Consider the following 14,311-nt stretch of genomic DNA (forward strand, 5'->3'; position numbering starts at 1 on the left):
AAAGGGAAAAGGAAAACAGAGATAGGTAGTTGGTGTTCCTACGTGCCACCACTGTCTTTCTTACAAAGGCAATCTCCCCGTAAATATCAACAAGGATGCTTAGCTGTTTGTGGGCTTTCCCTTTTCTGTTTTTTCATTTTTTTTTTCCAATTCAAATTCTCGTTTGTCTGTGTCTCAGAGAGAAAGAGAAATGTAGGAGAGTGACACGGAGGAGCCTGACCTCAAAAAGACGAAATAGCCCTCAACCGTGTCAATAGGCATCCTTTGGAAAAAGATTCAAAAGAAAGAGTTTTATATTTAATTTATGGATGTTTTTTTTCCGTTCTCGGATGTGGCATCATGATTCATTAATGTATGTCTTTAAAAGTCTTTTAATTTTCTTTAAGCCAAAGTTGTTGGGTTTTTTATTTTATTTTATTTATATTAAATTTAACCTACATCAAATTTAATTAATTTCAATATATTTTTGCAGTTAAATTGAATTAATGTAATAAAGATCACAATTAATTAGACACTAGTCAAATTACATACCTTGTTTCCTATTATTCTATTTTCTTTTCTCAAAATTTCTTACACCACCATTTAAGACAAAGAGTGTGACATAAAATTAATATTTTTTAAAAATAAAATAGAATAAAATTTAAACCTAGATTTTTTTTTTTAAATATTCATCAAATTAATATTTTCTTATTATATCAACATTGTTGTATTTGGTTTTTTTTTACATGTATATATATACATCTATAATATTTTTTAAAAAAATTAAAATTATAGTCATTAATCATGATTTTAAGAAGATTAAATAATTAAAATAAAAAAAAAAATCTTAACATTTCCTATTTTGGCACTTGAAAAATAACTCATTTTTTTATATAAATATCTTTAAATATTTATAATATTTAGATATGTATTTTAAAAGAAAATATTATTTTTATAAAAAAATTAAGAGTATTTTTATTTAAAATGAGTTTTTTTTTAAATAAAAATCCATGAGAGGTTAAATTTGTAATTTCACGTATTTTTTAACCTTTTAATCTCTTATTCCAAACTCTTACGTGGCAGAGAATTCCTAATTTGAACGAAATTTTGAGTAGATATTTAGATTTATAAAAGAATTTCAAAAATATATATTTATTATTTTTGCCACGCAAGTCCGAGAACCGACCGTTAAACTTAATGCAGGGTAGTTTCGTCATTCTGAAAAGGAAGGTACCTTATCCACAAAGGCTCCATCACGTTAAGCGGCTGTGATTCTGACCTGGGCCTGACCCACACTTGATTTTTTTCCGCATTCCCCTCACCTGCAAGGTACATCCTCACTAGATCACATCATAATACTCGCCCAACCAGTTGTACACGCGTTACACACGCCCAAACTTCGGTGTCGCGTATTGCTAAATCTCGCGAGTACATAAATCCACCTAACTCCACCGCGTGGCTCACCTTCCCACAGAACTCTTCGTGTCTGATCCGTGGCTGGAAAAGAAGCCAAAATCTGCTTTTAGGGTGGGGACACGCGTCGCTCGACCAGCTCTGCCGACAGACCAGCAGCGAGATCAACGGCTTAGAACTTGTGGGACCCATAAGTTTCAGACACTCTTTTGTAACAAGCTGCCACATGTGCTATCCTGATGCCGACAAGTGGTCAATGAGGGGACTGATAGTTGGAGATAGAGAGAGGACTGAAACGCTGGGACCCACTGTCTTTAATCAAACTGTCAGTTTGGTCTGTAGTGATGACGTGGCCCCATCGCCACCTTTCACTTTGTCCTCTCCAAAGTTTCCTTGCGCAACTTGCTCATACTACAACTGTATAAAGCCACGGGCCACATGGCACCAAGTTATGCCCTTTGCCTTTAGACAATATCTCCCAGAAATGATTTAAAGCCAAAACTATTATGTTTTTTTTTAAATAATTTGAAATAATTGTGACTTGTATTTTAAATAAAATGATTTTTATATTTTTTAAATTATTATTTTATTAAAAAGTAAAAAAAATTATTGACAAATATCCTAGACATCCATCCCTATCCCACAAAGGTGACAGGGATGGATTTTCAACTTATTATTTAATAATCATGGAGCCTTTGTTGCAAAATATTTGATAAATTAATTATTAAAAACATTATTTGATGATTTAAATAAAACAGAAATACGATTTTATTTAGATCCATTTAATTGGATGAACATATACAAAAGAAAAATTAAATATGATAACTACCAAAAATGAAATTTATACATTTTAAAATCTACATTCCATTACTTTAAAAAAGGTAAAAAAAAAAGTGTAAATAAAAAGTAAAATGAGGAATCACTTTTAATACCCTTTTAACATTTTTTTTTTCTTTCTTCTTCTTTCTTATATTTTTGGTGATTCGATCAATTATGATCAAGTGTTTTTTATAAAAATCAAAATTTGCATTGAAAAAATAGAATTGGATTTTATGTTTTTTGAAATTAGATTAATGTTAACCATTTACGTACCTTAGAATAAGGATGATAGTAGGACCACTTTAGGTGCTCAATCTTATTCATTTATTTATATTTATTCTTATTATATAAATATATATATATATATATATATATATATATATATATATATATATGGAACTCATGTAATATAGAAAATTAGTTCCATTTATTTATTAAATTATATGTAAAATAAACGTTATTTATAAATAAATATCACATTTTTATACTTTATTTTTCTGCATGAAATGTAATTTTTCATTTTATATATGCTTAAAAATGTGAAAATAAAAAAAATTAAATAATTTTTTATTTAATATCATATATAAGGTGGGACAAGGCAATACTCCCATACCATCCTTAAACCTCAACCCAAGTTTAAAAAAAATAGCATAATTGGTTTAACCAATTCCCTACTCGGCTTGACTAGTTGCACAAAAAATAGCCTAAAAAACTTTGGTTTCAAGTTTTGTTCTTCCTAACTTGTATATTTCATTTAAAAACCTTTATAAGTCAATTTTTAAATAACTAAGCCTAAAGTTTGGAAGTAAAGCACATATTCACGAATGAAAAGCATTTAAAAGTGCATAAAAAATATTTTATCCTAATTAGTACACCAATAAGATTCATCTTCCATAAGTTCCTAGATATTTTGAGTCTTAAAAAACCCATTTCTTCAAAATATTTAAATCTATGATTAGCATACTTGAGCTTTGTTCTAAATTTAATGATTAAACCTAAAATCTTCACATGATTTAATACATGTTAGTATATTTAATATTATTTTGTTATCATCATAAAGTAATTAGGACAATCCTTGAGATAACAACCATCTATTGCTTAATTTTAGTTTTTACATATTTCTAGAAGGCTATTTTTATAGAGCTCTACTTCATAGCTTCTTGCCTAATTTCCTTATATCTATATAGTTGTATGGTGCTCTATTTGAGTTTGTATTTAAATATCGATCCATTTGTTAGAGCATGATTGGTGCATTAGATGCTTTCACTTTTTGTTGGTTCACTATTTGTGTCTATTGTGTATTTATTTATGTCTTTGAAAAGATTTTCATATTTCCCTTTTTCTCTTTCTAAGATTAAAAAGAGGAGAAATTTCTATAGGTTGATTGCTCTTATTATTTTATCATTAGTATACAAGTGCTACTTACTCTTTATTAAGTTTTGGTTGCATATATTGTAGTATCTAGCTAAGTTATGAGATTGAGTGAGTGTGTACCTTGTATGAGAGTATGTAGGGTATATTATACTCATTTGGGGTGCAAAGGGTTTATCTTAGAATTTCCAAGGGAGAGACTGTGAGTACCTTTATATGCAGGCAATTTTAGGATAAAATTTCCATTGTGCACCCTTATGTCACAGGATGCTTCAAATGACCCTCCCCATGGGCTTATATAGGAGGAGGGAAGCTTCTGGAGACTCCTGGAGCCATCTACACTAAGCCATCGGTGGGAAGAGTGTGGAAGGTTCTAGAAATGCCTAGAGATGTCCACACATCTCTACACTATGGTGGAAGGCATGAGAGGAGTCCAAGGCTTTCTAGAAGATTCTAAAGATCTCTTGCATATTCTTGTACATAGGGTTGTACATAGATTAGTGTAGGGAGTTCTAGAATATTCTTGAGTTGTAAGGAACCTTCCAAGGTTCCAGAGAGTTCCCTTGGTGCTTATAAATAGGTGAGGGCCTCATTTGGCCAAGGCACCACCCAAATCACTTCCTAACCAAGCAAGTGAGCATCCAAGCACTTGTAAAAGCTTCTTTGAGTAATAAAGAGCTTCCATTCTTTCAAGGGTTGCCTACCAAGCTTCTTAAGCTTCCGAGTCGCGAGTGTCTTAGCCGAGCAAGCTAAGCATTGGGGATCAAGGCTGACTTAGCAAGATCAAGCATCTTGACTTGCCTAAGTGCCGCACGAGCTTAGTGAACGACTAAGTCCGTGACAAGTGGTATCAGAGCGCGGTTACGAGGTGGGCATAGCAAAGGAAGCATGTCGGGCTCTAATGTGGAGGAGAGTAGCAAGCAAACCCGTGGGAGGGAGACCGAGCCTACTACACGGGGCAGGGGCAAGAAGGATAAATCTCGTGATGCCGTTGCCAACATGGAGGCAAGGCTAGCCAAGGTGGAGCTAGCCATGGCGGACACTCGGGAGGGGTTGGACTTGATCGAGCAAGGCATGGAGAAAGGCTTAGAGGATCTAAGGGAGCAGATCCAAGACCTTCGTGAGGAGGTGCAAGTCTCACAAGTTCAGCCAGTGTCACACGAGGAGTTCATGTCCTTCCAAGGAAAGGTCTTGAGCATGCTTGCTAGCATGGAGTCAAGGATAGAAGCCTTGGCCACTCGAATGGAGTCCCGAGACCAGGAGGTTAGGCAAGAGTTGGCCATCTACAAGGCTGCCGTGTCGGCACGGGTCATGGTCACACATAAGGCATCTAGGGTGGAGGTGCCGAAGCCACATGGGTTTAGTGGCAAGCGGGATGCCAAGGAGTTGGATAACTTCTTATGGCATATGGAGCGATACTTCGAAGCTATCGCATTGACGGATGAGGCAGCTAAGGTGAGAATTGCGACCCTCTACCTTACTGACACAGCTACTCTATGGTGGCGTCGAAGGTTTGCCGATATGGAGAAAGGCATTTGCACCATAGAGACGTGGGAGGACTTCAAGAGGGAGATCAAGAGGCAGTTCTACCCCGAGGACGTGGCTTACCTGGCTAGGAAAAACATGAGGCGTCTTAAGCACACAGGTTCGATACGCGACTATGTCAAGGAATTCTCTTTGCTCATGCTTGAGATTCCTAACATAACCGGGGAGGAATTGCTATTCAACTTCATGGAGAACCTGCAAGGGTGGGCCGAGCAGGAATTAAGACGCCGAGGTGTTCAAGACTTAGCCACTGCCATGGCAGTAGCGGAGTCTTTAACGGATTATAAAATGGGAGACTCCTCCAAGGATGAGTCTTTGGAGGATAGCCACGCCATGGGTAGGGGAGACGAGGTTCCAAGGGACCACAATGCTCCTAAAAATGGATCAGGCAAGACGTCTAATGTCCGAGAAGGAAGGGGTAAGGCGGAAAGGAAAGAATTCACGCCTAAAATCAAATGCTTCCTATGTGAAGGTCCACATTGGGCACGAGATTGTCTAAAGAGGAAGGCGCTTAGTGCCATGATCGAGGAGAGGGAGCAGGAGGACGAAGCACATATGGGCTCAATGCAGCTACTAGGTGCCCTCCAATTCAACCCGAAGCCTAGTACGCCTAAGACCTCCTTACTAGCAGGGGTGCAAGTAAAGGAGGATAAAGGGGAGCGAGCTGAGGTAGCCCGCACACACATGGAAGAGGTCACCAAGGGAAAGGTGAACTCAATGGGTAAGAGGAAGCAGCACTCTAAGCATCGAAAGCGCACGGGTCTGCATCCATCTGGAGCCTCACGGGAGAAGGAGGTGAAGAATATCCTGGCTGAACGGGTCACCAGGAGACAAGGGGTCCCTCCTATGATAGAGTACCTAGTCCGATGGAAAGGACTACCTAAGAGGCAAGTAAGCTGGGAACATGCGAATACCTTGAGAAAGTTCTGGAAACACATCGAGAGGTTTCAGAATGAGGCAAGGACGAGGACGTCGACGGCATCGGTGGGGGAGAGTGTCACAGGATGCTTCAAATGACCCTCCCCATGGGCTTATATAGGAGGAGGGAAGCTTCTGGAGACTCCTGGAGCCATCTACACTAAGCCATCGGTGGGAAGAGTGTGGAAGGTTCTAGAAATGCCTAGAGATGTCCACACATCTCTACACTATGGTGGAAGGCATGAGAGGAGTCCAAGGCTTTCTAGAAGATTCTAAAGATCTCTTGCATATTCTTGTACATAGGGTTGTACATAGATTAGTGTAGGGAGTTCTAGAATATTCTTGAGTTGTAAGGAACCTTCCAAGGTTCCAGAGAGTTCCCTTGGTGCCTATAAATAGGTGAGGGCCTCATTTGGCCAAGGCACCACCCAAATCACTTCCTAACCAAGCAAGTGAGCATCCAAGCACTTGTAAAAGCTTCTTTGAGTAATAAAGAGCTTCCATTCTTTCAAGGGTTGCCTACCAAGCTTCTTAAGCTTCCGAGTCGCGAGTGTCTTAGCCGAACAAGCTAAGCATTGGGGATCAAGGCTGACTTAGCAAGATCAAGCATCTTGACTTGCCTAAGTGCCGCACGAGCTTAGTGAACGACTAAGTCCGTGACACTTAGCTCTGATGGTTTAGACTCTTATCATTTTAAAAATAGTTATGATTGAATATAGAGAAAATGGTAAGTGATTTGAGGTGGTGGATGGATTCATAAATTGATTGACCAAGTTTCAAATTGTTATGCTTTATTAAAAGGTATAAAAGACTTTGTTTTAAATCAATTGATTTAAGTTCTAAAAATCCCACTAAAGGGTGATAGAACAACTATTATCCAAAATGTTTCAGTCTTTGTATGCGATCAACCAAATTTGATCACAACATATAACATTTCATTTCTTTCTAAATCAATTGAGCTATTGGATTAGGTCTAAGTTCCTACTATTTTAACTCATTTCCAAATTAGGATTCATAAATATGAGAGCTAATTGGCTCCTTAAGCTTCAAATTCTTTGCCAAAATTTGGGGGGTGTTTGTTACGAGGGAAAGTTTGTGGGTCTTTAAGCTAAAAAATATCTTTCTAGAGAAAAATTTTCCTTTAAAATGGGTTGTTTTAGTGTTGCTCTCCATATCTACACTCTTTCATCATATTGAATCGAGGATAAAACTCAAATATCTTCTCATATGGATATCAGGAAGAGATAAAAATAGTGTTTGGAGGTGATTCTACATAGATTTTATATGAAGATGATTGAATGTTGAGTTTTCCATCAGAGAAAGAGATTGAAGGTCTTGGGTTAGGTAAAATGATGTACTCAATTTTTATTTTTATTTTTTATTGTGGATGTTGCATTTGTGATTGACATGTAGTTATATATATATATATTCCACGATATATCATTATGTTTGTGTCTCTCTTTTCTCTCTCTTATCTTTTAGAATTTTGTTTTCATGAGAAAACCCTATTGAAGTGAAGGAGTTATAGAGTGCTTTAGAAAGAGATAAGATAAAACTTATTAACAAGTAGTAGAGTGACCACAACTTTTTAATGTAATTAAAATACTAAAATATATTATAACCTTGACCAAGAAAAACTAGAGATAGGGTCGGTTACCACAACTTTGTGATATTTCGGGTTGTTGTCCTCTAGGATCCATTCTAATGGTTCAATTATTTTTATATTAGAAAGATTAATTATTTGCTAAAGGTTAAAAAAAAGCCTAATGTAAATAAATCAAAATAAAATATAAATAAAGATTTCCTAAAATAAACCTATTTAAATTGAAAAATGATTATTGATTTTTAATTTAATTAATCAATATTTGGGTTCCATAATCTAACTTAGGGTATAAACTTTTAGATGAAACAAGGGTATATAATTTTAGTATTAGGGTAATCAATATGTATGTTCTAATGAAATCAACTTAAGTTCCATATCTCAAAGTTTGAACTGTGTTATAACTTTTAATATTTTATTCCATTTTAAATTACCTAATAGACGAATGAAGATGAAATATAAGTTTAGGTATAATATTTTAGGTTTTCACCACTCTTCGTAGGTTTGCTTTGGGGTAGATAAAAATGACCAAACCTCATATGACTAAGATAAATAATTACCAAGAATCCACAATATCAAAGAATGTGCAATTGTGTCATGTTAAAATCAAGATATGTGCTATTGCCAATTTTAAGCTCCAAATTCCATTTTAAGCTTGATTACATTTACTTCCAACCTCCTTTCTCATGGTTGCTTGCCCTCTACCTCCATCCATAACATTAAGTTATCATATTTAATATTCATAAATTCTTTGTTTTCCCCTTGCATGGATCCTTCTCATGTCTCACTAGTGCTAAATCTCTATTCAGGCATAATTGATCCCTTACTCTATTTTGATGGAGAATTATTTTTCCAACTTGTATCATTTTCCTCCCTTAAACCTTAAATTAAGCTTAAAATATATGTCAAATTCCTAATTAGGGTCTTAGTGTCAATTTGAGTTAAACCAAATGATTTGAGTTTTTTATATTACATAAATCATATATATGTTATTGGAACACATATTTTGGGTTCAATCAATTTGAACTAAATGTTTAGGTTTATAGAACCTTTATTTCTTGCGTTGGGAAAATTTACTATTAGGGAAAGTATTGCAATTAAGTTTATAGAACCTTTATTTCTTGCATTGGGAGAATGTACCATTAGGGAAATTATTGTAATTAAGTTTATAGAACCTTTATTTCTTGCGTTGGGATAATGTACTATTGCAATTAAGTTTATAGAACCTTTTTTTCTTGCCTTGGGAGAATGAACTATTGGGAAAAGTATTGCAATAATAATAATAATAACCACTTGATAATATTTTAGTCTTTCATGATTTAATATTTCTATTATCTAGTTACTTTCATCTTCTTGGTATGCTCACATCCAAAAAAATATTCAACTCTAATTTCATACTTCATTCTCTCTCTTTGTCTCTCTTGTTTTCTTCTTCTTTTCTATTTTACCTTCCCTTTCCTTCTTGTCTTATCTTCAGTTTCTTTTCTAAGAGAGAAAGTAGAGCTAAAATAGAGTACCCAAGGCATTTCTTTATCTTGTTTACTTTCTTTATTCATATTTTTCTTTTTAAGTTATTTAATTATATTAAATCTTTAAATTGAATTACCAAAAATATTTTAAATTTTAAGTTATTATATTTAGTCACTTTATTAAATATATTTAATACACTTAATACCTTAAATTAAGTCATTTAACTTATATTACATTAATAAGTTGATTTATCAAAAGTGCTTTATATCATCTTAAAAAAATTTCTTAACTTCGGCCTAACCAATTGCACATTTCAAGTCTAAGTGAAGTCGAACTGGGCCTACTCTGGCCCAACCCAAAAATTATTATCCTAGAGTGAGCCCACTCCTGCCTAGACTGGCCCACAAATGTTTACATACCTAGATTTGAATTCTCTTGACCATAATTTTATGGGTAAGAATATTGCAATTCAACTACTTGCATCACATTTGAATTTGTGGGGAAATCTCCAATCAAAGGCAAAATAGAGAGACTTATATTAAAAGCCATTGCATTTTGACGAAGAAAAAAACCAAAACAAAAAAAAAGTAAAATAAATTAAAATAAAAAAAAAAGGAAAAAAAAAAGGCAAAAGAAAAAAAAAGTAAATATTGGGTTTTTGGGTCTAACAAAGAAGAATGAAATTCAGACCTTAACCCAATGTACACCATGCCAATCCAGGCATGAGCTAGAGGGAATCGAACCTCAAGCCTAATGTTTGTCCCCCAAAAAGTGTCGTGGCTAGCCATTAGGCTAAAGCCTACATCTTTTGTAATTGAGAAATTTTATATATATTTTAGAAGTTGTCTCATTTGAACTAAGATCACAACCAACTAACATTGTTTGTGGATTATTTTAGTCAAAGTTGGATAATCCCACGCCAAATGCAACATGGGTTATTATATTATAATTACAATAGTTAACTAATAACATTAATAAGTATTAACAAGTTGTTATTAATAAGGACATGATTATAATCGTATCCATTTCGTAATTGTATTAATCCATATCATTCTTTTAATAAGTCGATTGTATTTGGACTTGATTGTTCGATTTGTTTATCCTATCTATTTATTTGTGTTAAAATGATCTATTTAATTAATCGTATCAAAATGATATGTTTATGATCCAAGTCATTTATGAACTATTTATAACATGTGTAACACTTACAAATTTATTCATTTTATAAATTTAAAAATTATAAAAAAGATTATAGTATAATATTTTTATTTATAAATATCATATAATTAAGAAAATTAAACAACTAACCAGAAAATTTTTATATATATTTCATTATAAAGATTAAAAATATTCTATAGTTAAAACATTAAATAAAATTATAAAAAAGTGTAAATTTTAAATTTAAATTTAAATTTATTTTTATATTATAAACATATTATAATTAAAATTATATATAAATTTAACTAAGCTTTAAAAAAATTAAAGTTAAAGAAACAAAAAAAGTTATTTAAAATAATAAAATAATAAATTTTAAATTTTAAAAAGGTTAGACTGTGCATGTTAGAATCATTTCAATGGTGTAACCTTCAATAAAATTGTTTCTGCATTCGGTAATGACTCAAACATATCTCCAGCAACATGGTTGGTGAGGAGCATCGACAACAACATGTGGCAAATCGAAGTTTATATTCCACGAATGTGTGGATAAGCATAAACCAACTTCTCAATTGAAGTTCCAATGTCGCCCATACATTCATAATATCTTTCATCTCCTCAAAACCACCCCTATAATATGCCTTCAACACCGTGTCCAATACAATTTTGGAGCTACTTGTCATACCCTCATTGAACTTTTGGCTCGACCTTGGACCCTTGGACATATACTCGAACACATTTACGCATCGCGAACTTGAGCGTGTAGAAAATTTTTGAGTTGTGGAAAATGAAAATGAAAATCATCTCGAGGAAGGAAAATTGCTAAGAAGCAATTAGTGAAAGACTATAAAATAAGATTGCTTAGAAGTAATTGGTGAAAAACTAGAAAATGTTAAAAGACAAAAAATGAATAGGGATGTCATTTCAAGCTTGCATTTAGTGGTAGTTAATAATATAGTCGATCAAAGAAATTTGGGATACTTTGATAAAACTATATGAAGTCAAGTCATTGTACAAAAAAATCTTCTTAAAAAGAACACTCTATATATACTCTTTGGATGTCAAAATCAACTTTGATGACTAAGCACATCAAACACTGTGAAGAGTCTATTCTCTCAGCTATTAGTTATAGAACATAACATAAAATGGAAGGAACATGTTGAACTTTTCCTCCAAAGTCTACCTCATTCATATAATCATCTCATCATGAATGTGTGGCTAATGGTGCTTTAAAGACGATGTTAATATTTAATAATATTGCAGATACTACGCTTGAGGAAGAAAGTAAGGGCAAAAACCAAGAAAGACAAAATATCATTTTCTCAACTTATTCAAGCTCTAATTATATCTTAATGAAGATCAAGAGAATGTGGTTCTAGTGGGTGTCACAACCAAAACAGGTCAAAATGCCAAGGTAAGAAGAAAGTTAAATGTTATCATTGTGAAAAGCAAAAATCCATGAAAAAGAAGTATTGGCACTACAAAGGAGGGGTGGAGAATCACGAAAGGGAAAAAATTAATTTCCATGTGTGGATTCCCAATTCTTGAGAGACTAGAAGCTCCACAACCAGATTTCCAGCAATTTCTCAACATCTTCACACGGTTACCATCTTCCCATTCATGGAGTACTATTCATTTCATGAATGCAATTTCTATAATATAATAATTTCTCTTGATATATATGGTTGAGTTTAGCATCATTGTATTAAGCGATTTATAGAACCAAACCATTGTTTGGTGAATCAACAATATATACGGATATAAATGGGTCACGGTGTGGTAATCTGGTTGAGTTTCATTGTAGGCCTACACAAGCTCAGTTTTGACGTATATGCTCCCATTCTTTGATTATATATCATCAGAAATTACACTAGAAGATGCAACGGTCTTAAGTGCAAGATTGCTTCAAAACCAAAAAATATAAAGGTATCTTCCATAAGAGATGGACAGAAAGGAAACATCTCAAACATCTATCTAATTTTGTAAATAAAACAAAAGAAATTAAACTTCAAGAAGCCAAGAAGAACGTTCCAGCTGTGAGTAGTTGTCACTTTATTAATTTAGGTAGGATGAAATAATTCCGAATGCATTACAACAAGGAGAGTACATGCATGAAGAGTGAGGCAATTAAACACACGCACATATATATATATATATATATATATATATATATATATATATATATAGAGAGAGAGAGAGAGAGAGAGAGAGAGAGAGAGAGAGAGAGAGAGAGAGAGGAGGAGGAGGGAATTACTTTAGTACTCTAGCAGCTCTTTAAAAACTCTATAACATGAATCCCATGTGCAATGGGAAACACCTTAGTTTGGGCAAAGCCCGCAGCCTTTGCAAGATGTTCAAATTCAGCAAGTGTGCGCTCCTTGCCACCAGTGTTCAAAATCATCATGTATAAGTCTGATACCGTAGCATTCAGTGATGGAGGGTCATTTCCCAGTACTTGAGGGATAGCATACTCCACAACTATTACCTTCCCATTTTCCGGCAATGCCTTCCAGCAATTTCTCAACACCTTCTTGCACCCATCGTCACCCCAGTCATGGAAATAAACTGCATGAACCATGCGTCAACTTCCCATGTTTAGTTTCAGTTTAGATTTCTAATTTTCTACACACAATTATCAAGATTGATTTATAATTAAGGAAATTAATGATGTTATAATTAACATGCCTGGCTATCAAAATTTTTAAAGAAAAAGACAAACCTTCAATAAAATTGTCTCTGCATTCGGTAATGACTCGAACATATCTCCAGCCACATGGGTCACCCCTTCAAAATCATAATCAAATCACTAGTCAATGTGACTTTGGACTAGAATGGGAATGAAGGAGTCAGGATGGGTGACCTGCTCATTTAGATCCGTAGTCTAATTGTTATACTTATACAAATATTCAAGAATTAAAAAAAAAAAATTACCAACAATTGCTATTTAGAGAGAGCAGGGCATATATAATTAAAGAAAAATAGGATTCATTGTGGAGGAGTTCGAGCATTTCTTCTTAAATAGGCTTGTAACTTGCATCATAAATATTATAATCTAGAGTTGATGTCATTGACCTCTCCTTAATCCTATCGATTTAAAACGAACCTGGCTGCTCAGGAGTATCGGCAATAACATGAGGCAAATCGAAGTTTATTCCACGAATGTGTGGATAAACAGAAACCAACTTCACAACCGAAGTTCCAATGCTGCCCCCTACATCCATAATCTCTTTCGTCTCTTCAAAACCGCCCCTATAGGCCTTTAGCACCATGTCCAATACAATTTTGGAGTTAATTGTCATACCCTCGTTGAACTCTCGGCTCAACCTTGGATCCTTGGACAAATACTCGAACACATTTACGCCATGAGCCTTGTGGAAAGGATGACAATCCGCCTCAAGCACTGCGTACTTGAGCATATAGAAGCTCTCCACAACTACCCTTTCCGTGCAGAAATTCACCGCCGGTGTTGAAGAAACTTCAACGTTGTCGGTCACTAGGCTGCACGACTTCGGCGTTAAGCCATACGTCCTTTCTTGCTTTATCGTGGTTCCATCCTTGCATGGCCTCAGAGACGCTGTTAGAATGGAGTTGAAGGTGAGCATTCTTAGTATCCGATCCAAAGCCACGGCAGCATTTGGATTGGTAGTAGGAATCTTGGAAACAATTTCCACACAAGAGAGTTGAGCATTAGGGCCTGCGTTGGCAATGATGTTGAAGACATTGAGCTCGATTGCCGCTTTTAGAGCCATTTGAACGGCTATCATTGACGATCCCCAACCTGAAAGATAGTCTGAACCATCAAAGCCTTCCATGTTTTTGCAACTTTTTTTCTCAAATCTTTTTTGGGTCTGTCCTTCCTCCACCAATTTCGGTAACATGAAGTATCTTTATAAGTGAGGCAGAAATCAAGTAAATATCAATATATATAAATGTTTCTTTAAACACAACTTGTTTATTGTAATAGTATTTTAGGTAACATGCATGGTGGACGTTTATAAGTAAGATAAAAATCAAGTAAATATCAATATAAATGTTTCTTTA

At 34.4% G+C, this 14,311-nt stretch overlaps 1 protein-coding gene across 1 annotated transcript; it reads right to left on the bottom strand.

Moving 5' to 3' along the window:
- Window positions 1-12,504: 12,504 nt before the first annotated feature.
- Window positions 12,505-14,033, bottom strand: LOC117924373 ((S)-scoulerine 9-O-methyltransferase-like). Its single transcript, XM_034842995.1, has 3 exons — window positions 13,374-14,033; window positions 12,990-13,054; window positions 12,505-12,835 (listed from the first exon to the last, which is right to left on the bottom strand). Exons 1-3 carry the CDS (start codon window positions 14,017-14,019, stop codon window positions 12,791-12,793), a joined length of 756 nt encoding a protein of 251 aa, XP_034698886.1. The 5' UTR covers window positions 14,020-14,033; the 3' UTR covers window positions 12,505-12,790.
- Between the last annotated feature and the right edge of the window lie 278 nt (window positions 14,034-14,311).

Source organism: Vitis riparia, chromosome 10 (assembly GCF_004353265.1).
Source record: "Vitis riparia cultivar Riparia Gloire de Montpellier isolate 1030 chromosome 10, EGFV_Vit.rip_1.0, whole genome shotgun sequence".
Lineage (NCBI taxonomy): Eukaryota > Viridiplantae > Streptophyta > Magnoliopsida > Vitales > Vitaceae > Vitis > Vitis riparia.